Source organism: Gavia stellata, chromosome 6 (genome assembly GCF_030936135.1).
Source record: "Gavia stellata isolate bGavSte3 chromosome 6, bGavSte3.hap2, whole genome shotgun sequence".
NCBI lineage: Eukaryota > Metazoa > Chordata > Aves > Gaviiformes > Gaviidae > Gavia > Gavia stellata.
The window spans coordinates 28,066,355-28,082,283 of NC_082599.1; the positions used below are offsets into that span (position 1 = coordinate 28,066,355).

A 15,929-nucleotide genomic window follows, 5' to 3' on the forward strand; every position below is an offset into this window, starting at 1 on the left:
GCTTCTCTGAAAAAAATCCAAGAATATAGTAATACAAAGGCAGGAGTATGAGCTAGAGAAACTGAATCAGTTTGCTAGGCAGGGACAATAAGACCTCTATAGTGCTTTGAGCTTCTTAAAAGAAGATGTTGAGCCATCTTTAGAAGTAGGTAGAAATTCCAAAAGAAAATGATAGTATTTCTAAAGAAATCTCGTGACTGAAATGCATAGTTAGTAGGATAGGAAGAAGTGCTGGCTTGCTTAAAGCATGTTTTAAATAGAAGGTGGAAAACTTGATGAACATTTAGCGATGAAGTCAGCAGTCTGAGGAAATACAGAACAAATGGCAAATACCTGCACAGGCTTCTCCACTGTTGCCATCCACACTGCATCCAGCTTGATGTGGGCGGGTGGAGCAGAAGGTGTTAAACCTCAAGCAGTGGAAGCCTGTAGGCACAACTCTTGCAAGTGTGGAGTAAGAGGGGCTCCAGACTGGGAATAAAACGGAGTGATCTAAATTGCAAAAACAAGCATACACCAGCCTGGCCAGTAGGAACTGGGGAGAAAAGTGAGCTGGGGAACACTGTCCACCCTGGTGCCTCACTATAACCCAGTCTGCATATTAGCTTCTTCATAAAATCTTTCTTAAGGCTGTTTTGTAGAGTTTCAACACCTTACATACCTTCTGATGTTTGTAAAGTTTATCTGTGGCAAGCAGATATCTTAGCATCAATTCATTTAAATTTACATTAGACATCAAGTAATACACATTTATATCAAACTCACTGAAAATAGTTCCTCAGCTAATACACAGTGATGAAGAGGAATGCCATACTTTCTGCTTTTTTTCTTTAGAAAATAAAAAGGTCTTTTTCCATTAAGTGGAAAGACAGGGTAGAAGAGAGCTGAAAGACCAAAGTGAACAACTGAAGTCTAGCAGCACAGCCTGAAGGTGTCGCATCTCTGCAGCGGCCTTAAAACAGTTAAGGAGGATTAACCAAATGAGCAGTTTACCTGTCAGTATAGCTTTCAGACTATCTCCACAGACCCCAAAAGCTCTGCTGTCTGACTTTCTGACGCTCCTGAAGGTCAGGTGATGTCTGACTTCCCAAGTTCTTTTATTTTTTTTCTCCGTGCCACAGTATTAAACATTAAGATCGGTTCTCATTAAAACCGCCTGTGCCAATCATCAAACCTTTTTTCCTTTGCTTCCTTCTTGTATTCTCACCCATGACACTTTGACTTTGAAGAAAACCACAAAAATGTAATCATCATGTTATCTCCAGACTTGGTCTGGTCTCATAGCCCCTTTCCTTTCGGTCTCACCCTTGTCCCCTCCTCCATCTCTAATAATTCCCACATGTTTATGCAAAAATATTGGACTTTCTTTTATTATTGACAATTAAAAGAGGCAACAGTTTCAGCATCTCTGCAAGAACAATAATTTCTAAAAGTGAACAGCTTTCTGCCTTGACTGTCTGCAACTTTTAGGATGCCAAAAACCAATCAGTGTAGTAACACTACAATACTTAAATAAAACAGGGCTGTGAATAGTGTAGGGATTATTTCCACACTCATTTCTTCCCCCCTGTTACTACTGAATCTAAAAATGAAGCCTATTCCCTTGCCCAAAAATGCAGTTTATTCTTGATTCAGTGACCTAATAATCATCTGACAGTGAGATGACACAACATGTACATAGGTCACAGCCCAGTGAAATATCCATTGAGCCCCAGATGCTCCTCTGTGATTCAGCATCGAATCTGATTGCCAGAAGGAATTTAAAGACAGGTAAAGGAGCTATTACTCATGTAACTCAATTTAGGGCATCTCAGTTAGCCAGTGACATTGGGTGGCTAAAGCTGAAGAGCGTAAATATCCCCCTTTTGCTTCCCCATTGCCATCCTTGAAGGTCTGGCTAGTCCTGGAAAATGTGGAGCAGATTGCAAGTTGTGAGTTGTATAGTATCGGGGTCTGTGGGATAATGGTACCCTTTGGGGAGAATGCAGACAGACTTTGCAGAGCCATCAGGGATGTACCTGTAACTAGCGCCTCTGATTTATGGCATCTCATAACAGTTCCTGGGATTGCTGTAGCTTTTAAAAGCTAGCATAATCTGAACTAAATAAAGTCCCCCAAGTATAATATTAAAGCAGGAGCTATTGGATTATCCTATATTATCATAACTATTAAAGAACAGATTTGGGAGAAACATGGCAGTCCAGAACTGGCAAAATTTCTATGGAGATCAATCCGTCTGAATAAAAAACAGAGCCTCTTTGACTTCATACAAATGGAGAACATGAAGGCTTACAAGAGTAGTAGAGCCATACACACAGCGGAGAACTTACCCCCCACCACAAGAGGTGTGCACAAGTAACCCCAAACAGCTAACATTTGGTGACCCAGGACAGAGACTGTTGAAGGAGGAAAGGACAAAACCAAGGTAAAGCTGATGTGAGGAGTATTTGCCTCAAAATTCCCAGCAGCTTTTAATTTCTGCTTATACTGTCTGCATCTTTTGGGTTGCCCTGGCTAACTGGCAGGGTCAGAAAGGAAAAGATGAGCCTGGATTCAGCAAAGTAGTAAGATGTCTCTCCCAAGGTGGAGAAGACTGGGTCTAGCAGCTAGGGTCTATAAAACAGTGAAAGAGCTTAGATCCTAACCTCTTTGGAAGTCTCACAAGCTGTGCCCTATCCTGGTTTCTTTTGTATCCCTCTAGTCAGTGTGACACCGTAACACTTGCTTTGAATAAAGACAGCAGAGTATCGCTTCCCTATGTGTTATCTGCGCTGGAAGAAATGTGTTCCTTTGACACCATTTTGTAGGGTTTTTTTGTTTTTTAATGAATAAAGGCTATTTATACAATATTTGGTCCCATAGGGGCCAAATTCTTAGAAACATAGAATGGTTTGGGTTGGAAGGGACCTTAAAGATCATCTAGTTCCAACCCCCTATTCCCTGGTTTGTTCAAGGGCCAGACACAAGAGCAGCCACCCTGCTCAGGACTGCTCTGGCTCTGCTCTTTCCAAGTGCCCGAGAGCCAGAGCTTGAGCCTAAACAAATACATCAGCTTGTTCAGAAAGTTTCTATGCCAAAGACTAATGAATCTGTCGTATTTTCTGCACACCTAGAAAAATCAAATTAGCTTGAATCAACTTACAATACCGCACAACACTCACGGCTGTTTTTAATACAGTGTGGGCCAGAAGTACAGGCTTAGCTTATTGTCTTTAGAACGGAACACAATGGAGTAGAAAGAAAGACGGGTAGACAACAGAGTGTGTGGTGTCACCATACATCTGTACTGCTGAAAGTAGAACGCTCCTTTCATGAAACGGGCAAAGCCAATAGCTTTTTCCGTGGCTTTTTAGAAGTCAAATGCCAGTTAAAACCTGCGGATATGTATACATTCCTTTATATGGATAATTAGCTACTTTACGTGTGGCGCCTCCTGGATTAAAGAAAATTCTTGTATGCAAATAAGAAGTGGAATAGACTGGTCAAATTTATATGTGGAAAAAAAGATCTCTTTTATATAAATATGTAGTATTTATTTATTTAGGTGAGTTTCTTATTTCATAGACAAGTGCTAATTCCTAGACAGCTCCCATGTATTTAAAATGTTCACTCTGCATTGTTCTTTTAAACAATGCCCGTATACAAACACTGAGGATGAACAACCGATTTTGACAACATGTTTAAATAAATGAGACAAAAACATGTGTCTTCGAATTGGCTTTTTTGCTTTTTCCACTAAACGCTCAAATTCTGTCCTATTGAAATCAATGGCAAAACTCCATCGATTCAGTAGGGCCACATTTTCACTCCAAACTCTCTTCTACAGTAATAAGTAGATTTGGCCCAAGTTTGTCTGAAGATACCGCTTTAAACTATTTCTTCTGTTCTACTGAATAACAGAGTGGGTTGATATTTAAGAATGAAAGCTCATCAAGTTTAAATTTCAGTTGTTTTATAATAATAGCCATATGTTAGTTATAGATTGTGTAAGTCTGAAGTTTTGGTAATTTAAAACTGCTTTAAAGTGACCTTTACATGGTTCCACATTTCAACATTTTCTAAAAGTGGTCGGTATCGGTCCTTACTCATAAATCCTTACATTAAAAGAATCTGCAGTCCTGGGCCCTTAGTTAACAGGCTTACAGTAAGGAAGTCCTGCAAATGTTTATATACACACTTAACCTTACAAATCGAGTCTCCACAATGAAATCAACATAACTGCTCTCAGTGGGCAAAATCAGACCAGAATGAAATGTCAGCTTTTAAGAAAGGTCATTTGCTCTTACTGTTGAAGACAGAATGCTAAGCAAGAGGGACCTCCAGCTTGCCCTGATGCAGTTGTTATGTTCTTCTCTAGTTAAACAGTGCGAGACAACAAGACATAGCATGGGGAATACTTTTTTTTCCACTGGAAGCTAGTCAAGCTGGGAGGGCAGAAGATACTGGGGGCACTATGAAGGCTGTAGCTCAGTTCCACTACCCCTGCCCGGTGGTGCCATATGATTTCTCCCCATTTTCCCAACCACACTGCAGTTGATCTTGCCTTTTGCTTGGGCTGCTCACATGGCTGCAATTTCTTATTTACTTAGAGTGCTCCACTCCCTATTCATCTCCATTCATTTCTGTGTCATTCCTTGCATGTCTTGAGGTCTTTCTCAATAGCCATATTATTCCTGTTGTCCAGATTTTCCCTCTGACTTCCTAGCTGACTGAGTATTTCCACTGTTATGGTAAAGGCAATACACACTGCATATCTGCTGTGCTTTTCACCTCAAATACCAGCACTCTGAAAGTGTTTTTATTTTGCTAACAGGGAAACTGAGGCACATCAGCCAACGCTATTTGCCAGAGGTTGTACAGCATGTGAACAGCACGACACAGACTAGAACCACATCTCCTGACCTTTCCTTCTAATGCCTTGGTCTTTAGGCATGAATTGGAAAATAAACTGGCAGAACTAAAAAGAGCATAAAAGTGTCACACGCAAAATAAGATCAAAACCAGTTTTGATATGTTGACAAAAAGGAAATGCTAACTGAAATCTGCCCTGGATTGATTGATATCTTAATAGTCCTCTTACTCCTGTGGAATTTTGTTACTTCTCCCGTGACATTAAATGTTAAAGTGCTATATGTGCAGCACATTTCCCATAAGTAAGAAAAATACCAGCCACCTAGCAGTTGACCAGATTTCCTTTCCCTTTGGTGTACTACTGTGTTCAATGCCCATTTTTCCAGCATTTAGACAGTTGATGTATTTGAACCAAAATTAGATGTTTTCAGTGAAAATACACAATATGGCAGATAGACGTAGTGGATCCACATGGCCCACTCTAAATACTATTTCCCAGCTAACAGCTGAAGAGATTCACTTTGAAATTTCCTATTAAATACCTCTGCTTCTTCAAAAGCTTAGTCTTCATTTGGCCCTCGACCCTGCAAATGCTTTAGCACAGGCATGTAAGTAATTCCATTAACATGTGTAAGTAACTCCACCGGTACTGATAATATACTAAGCAGTTACATACGTTTGGAGAACAAAACCTTGTTTAGGCAAGAAACTATTCTTGTAATTTTTTTTCCTTTTCTTTTGCAAAACTCCAGCTTTGGAAAAGAAATAAAAATGTTATATAAATTTGAGGTAATAAGCTCAAGCTCTGATTTCGTTTTATTGTCACACAAAACAAAATGTTTTCTATTCTTAGGAAATGCACAAAAAACCATTAGGCCAGTTATGAAAGTTTGGGACCTGATCCTGTAATCATTCAAAGTGTCTTTCATTAATTCAAGAATAGGAAAAACTGGCCTATAGAACCTGATTCCTTTGTATCTCCAGTATCTTTTCAAAGGTCAAAGTCATGTAATTAAACCTCTGGATGCTTCTTATAATTTTTCATAATACCTGTGATGAACAGAAATCTGTCTAAATCATTTACAGTACAGTACTGCAATAACAACACGTCATGTGAGTACTCCCAAATACGGCAGGACGGAGACACATGTGCATGCACGCACCCATCCACGTGCTGAGCCGCAGCGCTTGCAGCACCGATGTTGAACGAAGCACCGCATAGTGCGGGAGGACTGAAAACAAAACCAGCAAGATTAAACAGATGGCGTTATTGTTCGAAATAAATAATATACAAAAGAAAAGCGATGTAATAATTGTAGTCAGTCACTCCACTTTTCGGAAGAATAATGCACGGCTACGCAAAGCACTGCAGGCATTCCCAATATTGTTTCCTTTGTAAAATAACCGGGGACGCATTCTAGAGGGACCTGACCGCGATATCCTACAGATAGACATTTACAGAGGCACCGTGTGTGATACTCTATTTCTCGCAGAAGTCTTCGTGAGCGCCGGGGTGGGGGTGCGGGCCTCGTCCCCGCCGTGCACCGCTTGCCAGGGAGGCGGCGGGGCCGCCGCAGGCAGCTGGGGGGTGAGGGAGGGAGGGAGGGAGACCCTCAGAGAAGTTCCATTGTTTAGATTTCTGTCACAAGCCATGAGAATACTTAATTTCTTTCATCTCTGGAGTTTTCATTATCATTCAAATTTCATTTTCCATTAATTGATCGGGGATTAGCGAAGCCATTATGCAAAAATGAGACAAGCCAGATGCGATGAATAATTCACGACAGACAATTACACTTTATTCCCGGTGTACTTCCTAACTTCCCTCCGACTTCCCGCCTGCTGACGATGACAGCCTTCGCTCCCGGCCGAGGCGGGCACGGCTGTCAGCACGGCGCCCCGGCAGGGCCGCGGGGCCGCCGCCGGGCGAGGGCCGGCGGCGGGAAGCCGGGCCCTGAGGCGGCACGCGGGGCCGGGGGGGTGCGGGTGCTCGCCCCGCCCGCCGCTAGGTGGCAGGCGCCGCCCGCGGTGCGCGGAGGGGCGCGGAGGCCGCCGCGCGGCTTCCCGCCGATCTCACGATCCTTATCGGGTGCGACCGCAAGCGCGGTTGGCTCGGGCGGGCGCGGCGGTGCGTGCTCGCTCGCTCGCTCCCTCGCCTGCCTGCCTGCCTGCCTGCCTGCCGCACCCCCTCCTCCCACTGCCGGGGTGCCGACCGGGCGCGGGAGAGGCCGTGGGCGCTCCCCCCCGCCCCGTCACCCGCGCGTCCCACACCCCTGACGCCGGGCATCTCATTTATCCCACCGGACAGTTGTTGCCCCATTAAAGCGCAGTCCCACCCTTCGCGAGGACCTTTCATCTGGGGAAGTTTTATGACACTTTGTAAATGTGCAAAGTTTTTAATTAGACTCGCCAGACAGCCCCAGGCAGCGCTAGCGCCACGAAGTCTTCATGCTTCTCTCTGCTTTACAGCACAACAAGCCGCTCTACTCCTTTGAAGACAATGCCGACTATGTCTACGATGTCATGTGGTCGCCAGTGCATCCCGCGCTCTTCGCCTGCGTGGACGGGATGGGGCGCCTGGATCTGTGGAACCTGAATAACGACACCGAGGTGAGGCGGCGCGGCGGCCCGACGGCGGCCGGCGGCGGGAAGGCGAGGGCGGGCGGGCGGGCGGCGGGGCGCCGGGCGGGACCTTAACCCTGTGAGGGCAGGCGGCGCGGCGCTGCCGAGCCCCCCCCGAGCCCCCCCGCTGGGGTCTGCGGGGGCGCCGGGCTCCCTCAGGGCGCGGGGAGCCCGGCGTCGGCCGCCGCCCGCGCCCCGGGCCGCGGCGGGGAGGGCAGGTCCCGTGGCCGGGGGCCCCTGAGCGCCCCCGCCCCCGCCCGCCTTCCTTCCCGCCTCCTTCCTTCCCTCCCTCCCTCCCTCACCCGCGGCGGGGCTGCTGCTGTCGGGTACCTGCCGGGGTAGGGAGGGCCGACTCCGGCACCCCCGGCAAAAAGCCAACACAAATAAATAGCCGCGGTGCCGACTCGGGAAGGAGTCTCCCTCCCCTCTCTTGTTATTTTAAGGTGCGCTTTTAAACCGCGCCCGTTTTGCAGTTTTTTTATATCCCCCCCCCCCCCCGTTTCTGGCACGCCGCGCTAAAGCCAGGCGCTTCAAACGCCACGTTTTCGATGCTTCCCCTCCCTCAGGTGGTCACACCTCGGCAGCCCGGCCGCAACCGCCGCAGGCCTGCCAGCGCTCCGGCCTGCGGCTGGGCCCAGGGGCCGGGCAGCCCTTCGCCAGCCTCCCGCGCTCGGGAAGCGCTTCGTGTTTGGGTGGGAGACTTCATTCCCCTTCGCATTTATCCTCTGCTCCAAATCCTCCCGAGATTGTAACTTGCAAGCCCCATACCAGTGCCTCCAGATGACAGAAACCCAGCGTGCCCCTGCATCTTCCCTCGCCTCCCACCCTTCTGAGTTGCAGGCTTCTCTGCTTGAGTTTTTTAAGCACAGGGCATCTCTCTCGCATGCTATTTGTGATTTTATACCCTCACCCTTTTTCTCTTTAAAATTTGCTGTGAAACCTAAAGGCACAAATGTAAATGGAAAATAAAAAGTTTTCTTTCCATTGCTATTAACTAAATAGCGGGGACCACTGGGGAGGAAATGTTGCACCTTTAAATTTCACAGACGAGAAGGGATTAATCAGAGAGCTTTTTGCAAAGATTGAGAATGGTAAATACTGTATTTTCAAAGAAACTTTCTAAATGTGCCAAACACCCCTTTTTTCTCCTGTTATTTCAGATTTAAAAAAATGCTACAGACTTATGTTGGTACTATATTTTCTGGATTTGAGTTTCCCCCCAAAATGGTTTTTAGTAAACCTGTTGTGTTACTTGAGGTCACTCTTGGATGACCAGCAATCAGTATTCAGTATGAGAATCAAAATATTTTTCCACAACTGAAGTCTTGCATATTTTTACTTAATGCCATGTAAAATTGAGAACAGACAGACTGTAAAAATAAGGTCATGCATTAACTGACAGTTTCTTTTTATTTCCAAAGAAGAGAAGACAGAAGAGTAAGCGGCAGTATTTCCCCCCATGCACCATAATTTTTACAATATTTTTTAAGATTAGTTTGATCATTAATATGCCTTTCACATAAACATGCTATACATTTCAGCCAAAGTAAAATACGGGCGCAGTTTATGGCTTCCAGTGAGTGGTGCTTGCCATAAATAAGCATGGACAGGTAAGAGGAACCAGCACCGGGCGCTGCATTGTCAAGGGGAGCAGTGAGGCCTTTTGAAGTGCTCTGAGCAGGAAGCAGCACAGCCTTTTTAATTAGAGCACATACAGCTGGAGGACATACAGGAGGAGTCTCCTCAGAATTTATTTTGGGAAGGGAGGGACATATCCTTCAGGTGTTCTCATTAATGCAGGCTTAAACACAGAGCATAAAACCCAGCATTTCAAGAAGAAAAAAAAATAACCCTTTCCCCTCAAATACCAGGGCTGAAATTCTGTTCTGCTTGAAATCAACTGATGCTTTGCCATTTCACTCGATGAGACCATAATTTCTTTCAAAAAAAACTAGTATGGACTACTTGATCCCATTCCCATCAATAATAAGGCTGTACGTAGAAAACTGCTGAAATATTTTCAGTGTGTTTACATATAAATACATAGGAACATCAGAAAAAAAAATTAATTTCAAGCTCGATCCTGCTTTTCTGCTGCATGCAAGGCCACCCCTGATTTCACAAATGATTTCCATTCTGAGAGGTTAAAATCAGCTCTCATGTAAGGATCAGACTGGAATTATTTCTGTGGTATCCAAGCTTTGTATTTTTATGAGAATCGAATTTGGGTCTCTGGAGGCAGAAATACCCTTTGGTTTCCTTTCTGAGCACTGATGAAGCAAATGAAAAAATCTCTATAAATTATAAACTGGCAGAATCTGAATAGGTGGGAGGTTTTGTTATGCAAGAGAAGCAGCAAAAGTACCACTGAAAGAGAGAACTGTAAGCAGTGCTTTTAAACATCGTAACTGGAAGTGATCTTTGTTTCCTTTTTCCCTCTATCTGGTAGGTCATAGTTAGTTTGTAATTTTCAAGATTTCTGTAATTAATTATACCGTTTAAATCTGCACTGCTATTTGCTGAGAAAAAAAGTCCTTGTCAGCACTTTTGCCTTTGTAATAAGAAATCTTGAAACATCTATTTTTTAGATCGTTATTACTTTTAGATGTCAGATATGTGATGTCAAAGTATTTGTGAAGACAGCAGAAAAAAAAACAGGTATATTAATGTGTTTAACAGCTAGCTATTGATAAAAATCTCTGTATGAGAACTAGGTATGATTGTTATTAATGAGACCTGGTTTTGTTTAATTTGAGAAATAGCTACATTATTATTCAGGTATTATTTTGTAAACCAGCTAAGAAAATACCTGGTTTTAGTTACAATATACCTTCAAATTTTTGAACTGTAACAGTTTCCGCTAGTGTTACTCCCCATATGGATTAAAAACATTTCTCCTGAAAGCTTTCTGATCAAAATAGCTGAAATCATTTGACTGTACCATGGATTTAATCAACCTAATTATTCTCAAAATCTCATTGTAAAGTAACAAGGGTATTTGTGTGCTTCATGTTGATCTGTGGATACCAGAAATTGTTTTTGTAATAGCAATGGAAGTCATCACATTTTCTTTTATATTTGATAAATGAATATAAAAAACCTTAAAAAGCAAAAAATTCTTACCCACTCCTTCATTGTTTTGCAAACTGAATATTATTTTTATGCATCAGTATAGTGAGGTTTGCAGATAGTTTCAGGATACCAAATACTGATTTCTTACCTATGTGCCCGTTACATTTCTTTTTGATCAAGATTGGAAAAGGTCTCTAGGTTATTAATGAGTCTCATTTATCTATGAACTGATATTAAACTGACTTACAAAATTGCTTATTTCTGCTGTGTTATATCCCATTCAAATGTTTGTTGGGGTTTTTTTGCATGCCGTACCTTAGCTTTGAAAGTGTGAAGATGGTGTCTGTTTCTAGAAATAGATAACAGATGTATTTGCAAGCAGGTTTTGACACTATGTAAGCAATAAAAGTAAGAAAAATAAAAGGTATATTCTTACCATGCAGGTTTTTCTGACTGCATCTTTCTTAATCTGTTACCTGTTAATATCTCATTTCAAAATTGTTAAAAATCTGACAAGCATCAACTTTAGCAAATTTATAAAGTATTTCAAATGTGATTTTAAAAACATAATACTACCATTATAAAATAAACTTTTATCTTTTCAATCTAAAATAGGCATGTGTAATTTAACCTATCACTATTGAGAGCAGACAAATCTATTTTAAGATACTATGGTTTGACTATATTTCTCTGCATATCACAGGAGAAAAGGCTTTTTATTTAGATTTTTATTATTGCTTTTTATTTTGTTAGATAGCTTTGTGGAATAGTAACAGGATTTTACAAAACCATCGGGTTTTGAAAAAAAGCATGGGCTGTGTCTTGGGTCTGCGGCATGCGTGCTGCTTAGTTTTATGTGGAACACTGAAAGAATGCTGTATTAACAAAAAAACCAGCTCTAGAGTTATGTATTTCAGCCTTCTGAAAGATTTTGTGAAAATTCAGTGCCTTAAATATACGCTGTGTATATTTGTGTATGAAACAAATATCTTTGATCTACAGTTTTCTGAGAAACACAACTGGTTAGTGGATTAGACCTCTAGAAATGTGGCATTTAGTTGTTGTTTGAAGAAACCCGTTTCCAAATGTTATGAAATTAATTTTGGCTGGAATTAAAATAGCTTTTTTTTTTTTTTTTTTTTTTTTTTTTTGGAAATCAGTGATCACAGGAATAAAACTTGCTTGTTTTCTACTGTGATTTTATCATGGATCAATGACCTCATGTAAGATTTAGGCCATTGACTCTTTCCCACTAAGCATTAACAGACTTGGGATGAGGAGTTAGAGTGTGCCAGCTTTTTTGGGTAATACTGCCTTGGACAGGACGTAGGCCTTGCACAATGGGGAGATGAGTCCAGTAGCTTATTTGTATTTGAGTGGCTTCTTAAAGGGGGAGGGAGGATGGTATCTGCTTTCTGATTGCTTACCCAGCTGTATTTCTACATCATTCTGCAAACAAAATCCTCTTGCATTTCACAAGCGGGGCTCGGAACACTACCGTGAAGCCATTTGCGGAGGTGATGCTTTAGCTTGGCAGGCTCATTGTGCTTGAGGTGCCAGTTTGGTTTTGCAGCCTGGGTCAGTGAGGAGGAGGAGGAGCGGGGAGTCTCCGGTGGAGAGAGACAAGGCAAGCAGCCCTGCTTCCCAGTCCTCCTCCTGGTGCTGGTGTGGCTGCGCATGCACTGCGGCCCTAACGAGGTCTTGGGACGTCTGCAAAGGTTCAGCTTCCTACCGTCACTCATCTTGTGTGACGCAACAAAGGTGTTAGAACTGAGGAGAAGAGTAGTATTGGCATTGGAGCTATACAATGTTTGTTTTTAAATTATTTTTCTCAAGGATCTTTGGACCTGTCCAATCTCACAACCACAATATAAAGCTACAGCCAGAGTACCGAGATGGAGTCAGCAAAACATTGTTTTTGTTAACCTTGTCAGTTTGTCGATGTTCAGGCCAGGCTTTAATACCACCTTCAAGCTGCTTTCTTCTCACTTCTGCTGAAGTGTGCCCACAATGAGGACAGAAGGAGTACCTGTCACTCCTCCACAGGTAGACCAGACTCTGGTTCCTGTCCAAGTACCTCTTCTTACCTGGACTGCTCTCCAGTTCCACATCCATTTATAGATCCCAGGGCACACCCTCGTCCCCATCCCACCATGTGACCGAGACCTGTTCCCACAGATGGATCTGGTGGAGGAGCTGCTTTTGCAGCTATCCTATCATGTTTGCCCTGACCTAAAAAACATTAAAGCTAAAAAGCCTTGTTTGGAAGACTGTCTTGCCAAGCTACAGGCTCCTTGCTCAGGCAGGTTCTCCTATTAAAGGCAGCTGGGTGGAGCATTAACAGACTTGTGTGTTACCGTCATTTGTCTTATGAGGTGACCTAAATCAACTAAGTGATCTACCTATCTGGGACAAGCACCCACACAGTTCCTTCCTCCTGCAGAATCTTTTGATGCCCTCATTCCAGCATAGATTGCAAATCCTTCTCCTAAGATCGTGTTCGTTGCTTTATTCATCCCACGCATTAACCAGAATCTTTATGTATTCTTGTGGATCACCTGTTAAGTTGGTTGTCTTGAGGTGGGGAGGGGGGCTGGAAATTAGACAGCATCCAGGTGTATTTAAAGCAGAAGTAGTCTCCTGGGGATGTAAAAGAGAATTGTGGGAATATATTGTAGGAGTTCCTAAATGTCAGCTCAGCTCTTCTCACTTCTGCTATGTCCTGGCTCTGAAGTGATTAGCTCAGGACTTCTGACGCAATACCTGGGTTTCAAGCTCTGCATCTAGCCGCAGAGGTGAGTATGGATTTAAAGGATGTGTCAGCATGAATACAGGGATGTGTCTGCTGACCATCAGGTTATCTGGGCGCGAGTCAGAGGCCAGAAGCTAGGGCAGGCCTGAAGCCAAGTCCTACTCTCAGTTGGTTCTTGGTCATAAGTCAGTGACTTTTGAGAAAGAAGCAGATGTGGTTTCGCATGTCGCCGAGGTTAAGTAGAAAAAAATGTTTCATTTACTGCCCTTTACTGTGGAAAAGTCTTCCCTGCTCATTCCAAGCAAACTCTTACTCTTTCCTCTTCTTAGCAGATGTGATGGAAGAAACAATGAACCCTTTTTTTTCTCCCCCCAACGAGGGTTGTATGTTACTTCCAGCAATGCCAAGGGACTTGTGACTCACCCAGCTAAACAGGACATTCAAAACTGACCCCTGACTTTGCAGGCAGTGTGATTTTATTGTCCTTCCTGTTCCTATTGTTTCAACAGGTTCCCACAGCCAGTGTCACCATAGAAGGAGCTTCTGCCCTCAACCGTGTCCGCTGGGCCCAGGCTGGGAAGGAGGTAGCAGTTGGTGATTCAGAAGGCCGCATATGGATCTATGATGTTGGAGAGGTATTATTATTGGTTTCGGTTTTTTTAAAGCTCGGCTCCTGGAGAATACCACATCCAAGTTTGATAGAAGATCATGTATTGTTAGACGAGTAGGACACCTCCAAAGAATAAGCCAGATTTCTTTCAGTGAAGTCCCGCTGATTTTGAGTTGCCAACAGTGTGTTAGTCATAAAGCTGCCTTGTAAAAGAGTTAACTAGTAGAAGTCTCATGAGAGAAGTCTTTTTGGTAAGCCTTCAGTGTTTTTAAAACTTTTGTTTTTAATGGTTCTATGGGTACAGTTGGAAAAAGTTACAAAGGAACATAAAGGGGAAAATAGAGGTGCAAAAAGAGCTGTGTTGTTCTGAAGTTGCTCCTGGAGGGTTTACCTTTTATACTCTAGTATTTCTTATTTCATGACTGGCGTAATGCTGTAGATTTTTCTCAGCATGACATGTACAGAATAAATCTGTTCTTTTCATACTGAATATGTCAATATGTCTGAATATGTGCAAAAGTACTAACAGGAGGAAATGAGAGGTGTCGTTGTGGAGGATGGTAGGTGCATGTGTGATAAAAAGTATGTAAGTGCTGAGAAATAGCAGGATGCGTATTCTGTGTCTAAGGCTGCTCTCAATTCACCTTGCTACATCTTACAAAAAACATCTAAACTGCAGTGTGTTTGGCACTGATGGAATCTACCTCTTTGTTGATGAATAGGGTATAAAGTGTTCTGTCGGCATTACAATCCCTTGGAACAGTTAAGGGTGAATCTCTGAGCAATCAGCTTTTATGTAGAGAATTTGTTTTCCATTATTATCTGTGATAGGATACTGAGATATCCATCTCTACACAGTAGGGAAACATTATAGAATACATACCGAATTATCTGTAACTCTCATAAAGTTATTTTATGGCCCATAGCAAAATTGTTTGTGCATGACTCATATTTTTGGATTGCATTCACTTGTGCAGGAGTTGCTTTTCCTCACAAATGTTTGCTGAAACTTATTGCTGTATTGTTAGCATAATTTCTAAATTGTCTAAGGTTACTGCATTCAGATTTCCACTATGACACTGGCAGGTCAGGCTGTTTTTATTTCTTTTTCATTTTTGCACGACTGTTCCAAAAAGGTTGTTTTTCTGTCTTCCAAGTGATACGACAGGCTATGGAAATGTCTTTGATGACAGCACAGTCTGATCTTGTCTGGGAGTCTAGACGGGCTGTAGAAATGTTTCTTTTTGCATATCATAGACCAAATCATTCACAGGATTGTATATCCCTGCAAGTTCACCCAGGAGAAAATAGGTTTAGGGCTCTATGCAGAAGAAGTAATATTTAAGTTTTTGGCCTTTCTTCTGTATAATCAGAATTCAACTTGCAACATGAGTCACAGTGATAACACTCAGATCAAAAAGACAGACAGGCTTTTATTACTTGAAAAGGAAGAAGAGAGTCATTCAACAGTATTTATTTGTGTGAGTCCAGATCAGTGTTAAATAACGTGTTCTACTTCACAGATCTTGCATGCTCGGCCTGTGCAGAGCCCTGGTATCTCCAGCTCAGCTCCATACACACTTATGCAAACAGACGGATGTCCATCCACATTGCTGCTGACAGGTCATGGGCCATTGCCACCCCTCGTCCTCTTCCATAATGAATGAAGGAACTCATTAATTTGTTGCCTGGTTCATTTCGGCAGTATCATTCTCCGCAGTAATTCCTGTACCAAATTTAGGAGAGTGGTCTGGGCTGCAGCAGCTTCAGATACCACCAGGGCTGCTGTGTTGTTAGTGGTTTTTTCTGGTTTAAAAAAGAAGGGTGCTCATATATTCTGTAGCACAACCCTCCTCACTATGAAGCCTTAAGTGAGATGCAGAAATGCTTTGCAGCTCAAGAGCCTGGAACTGAGGGCTCATACAGTGAATAACAGCCTCTTCAGTCATTAACCCTCTGTGCCAGTTCATAAAGAGCTCTCTGGTGAGTTATTTTGTGCTTAGCTGTCCTCAGGCATGACGC

The 15,929-nt window shown here is 42.9% G+C and overlaps 1 protein-coding gene across 4 annotated transcripts in view; it reads left to right on the forward strand.

Annotated features, from left to right (window-relative positions):
* Positions 1 to 15,929, forward strand: part of DYNC1I1 (dynein cytoplasmic 1 intermediate chain 1) — a 179,318-nt gene that overhangs the window by 146,445 nt on the left and 16,944 nt on the right. For all 4 annotated transcript variants that reach the window (XM_059818411.1, XM_059818412.1, XM_059818413.1 and 1 more), the window contains 2 exons: positions 7,321 to 7,461; positions 13,807 to 13,932. In XM_059818411.1, coding sequence (XP_059674394.1) covers positions 7,321 to 7,461; positions 13,807 to 13,932 — 267 coding nt within the window. The remainder of the gene's footprint in view (positions 1 to 7,320; positions 7,462 to 13,806; positions 13,933 to 15,929) is intronic.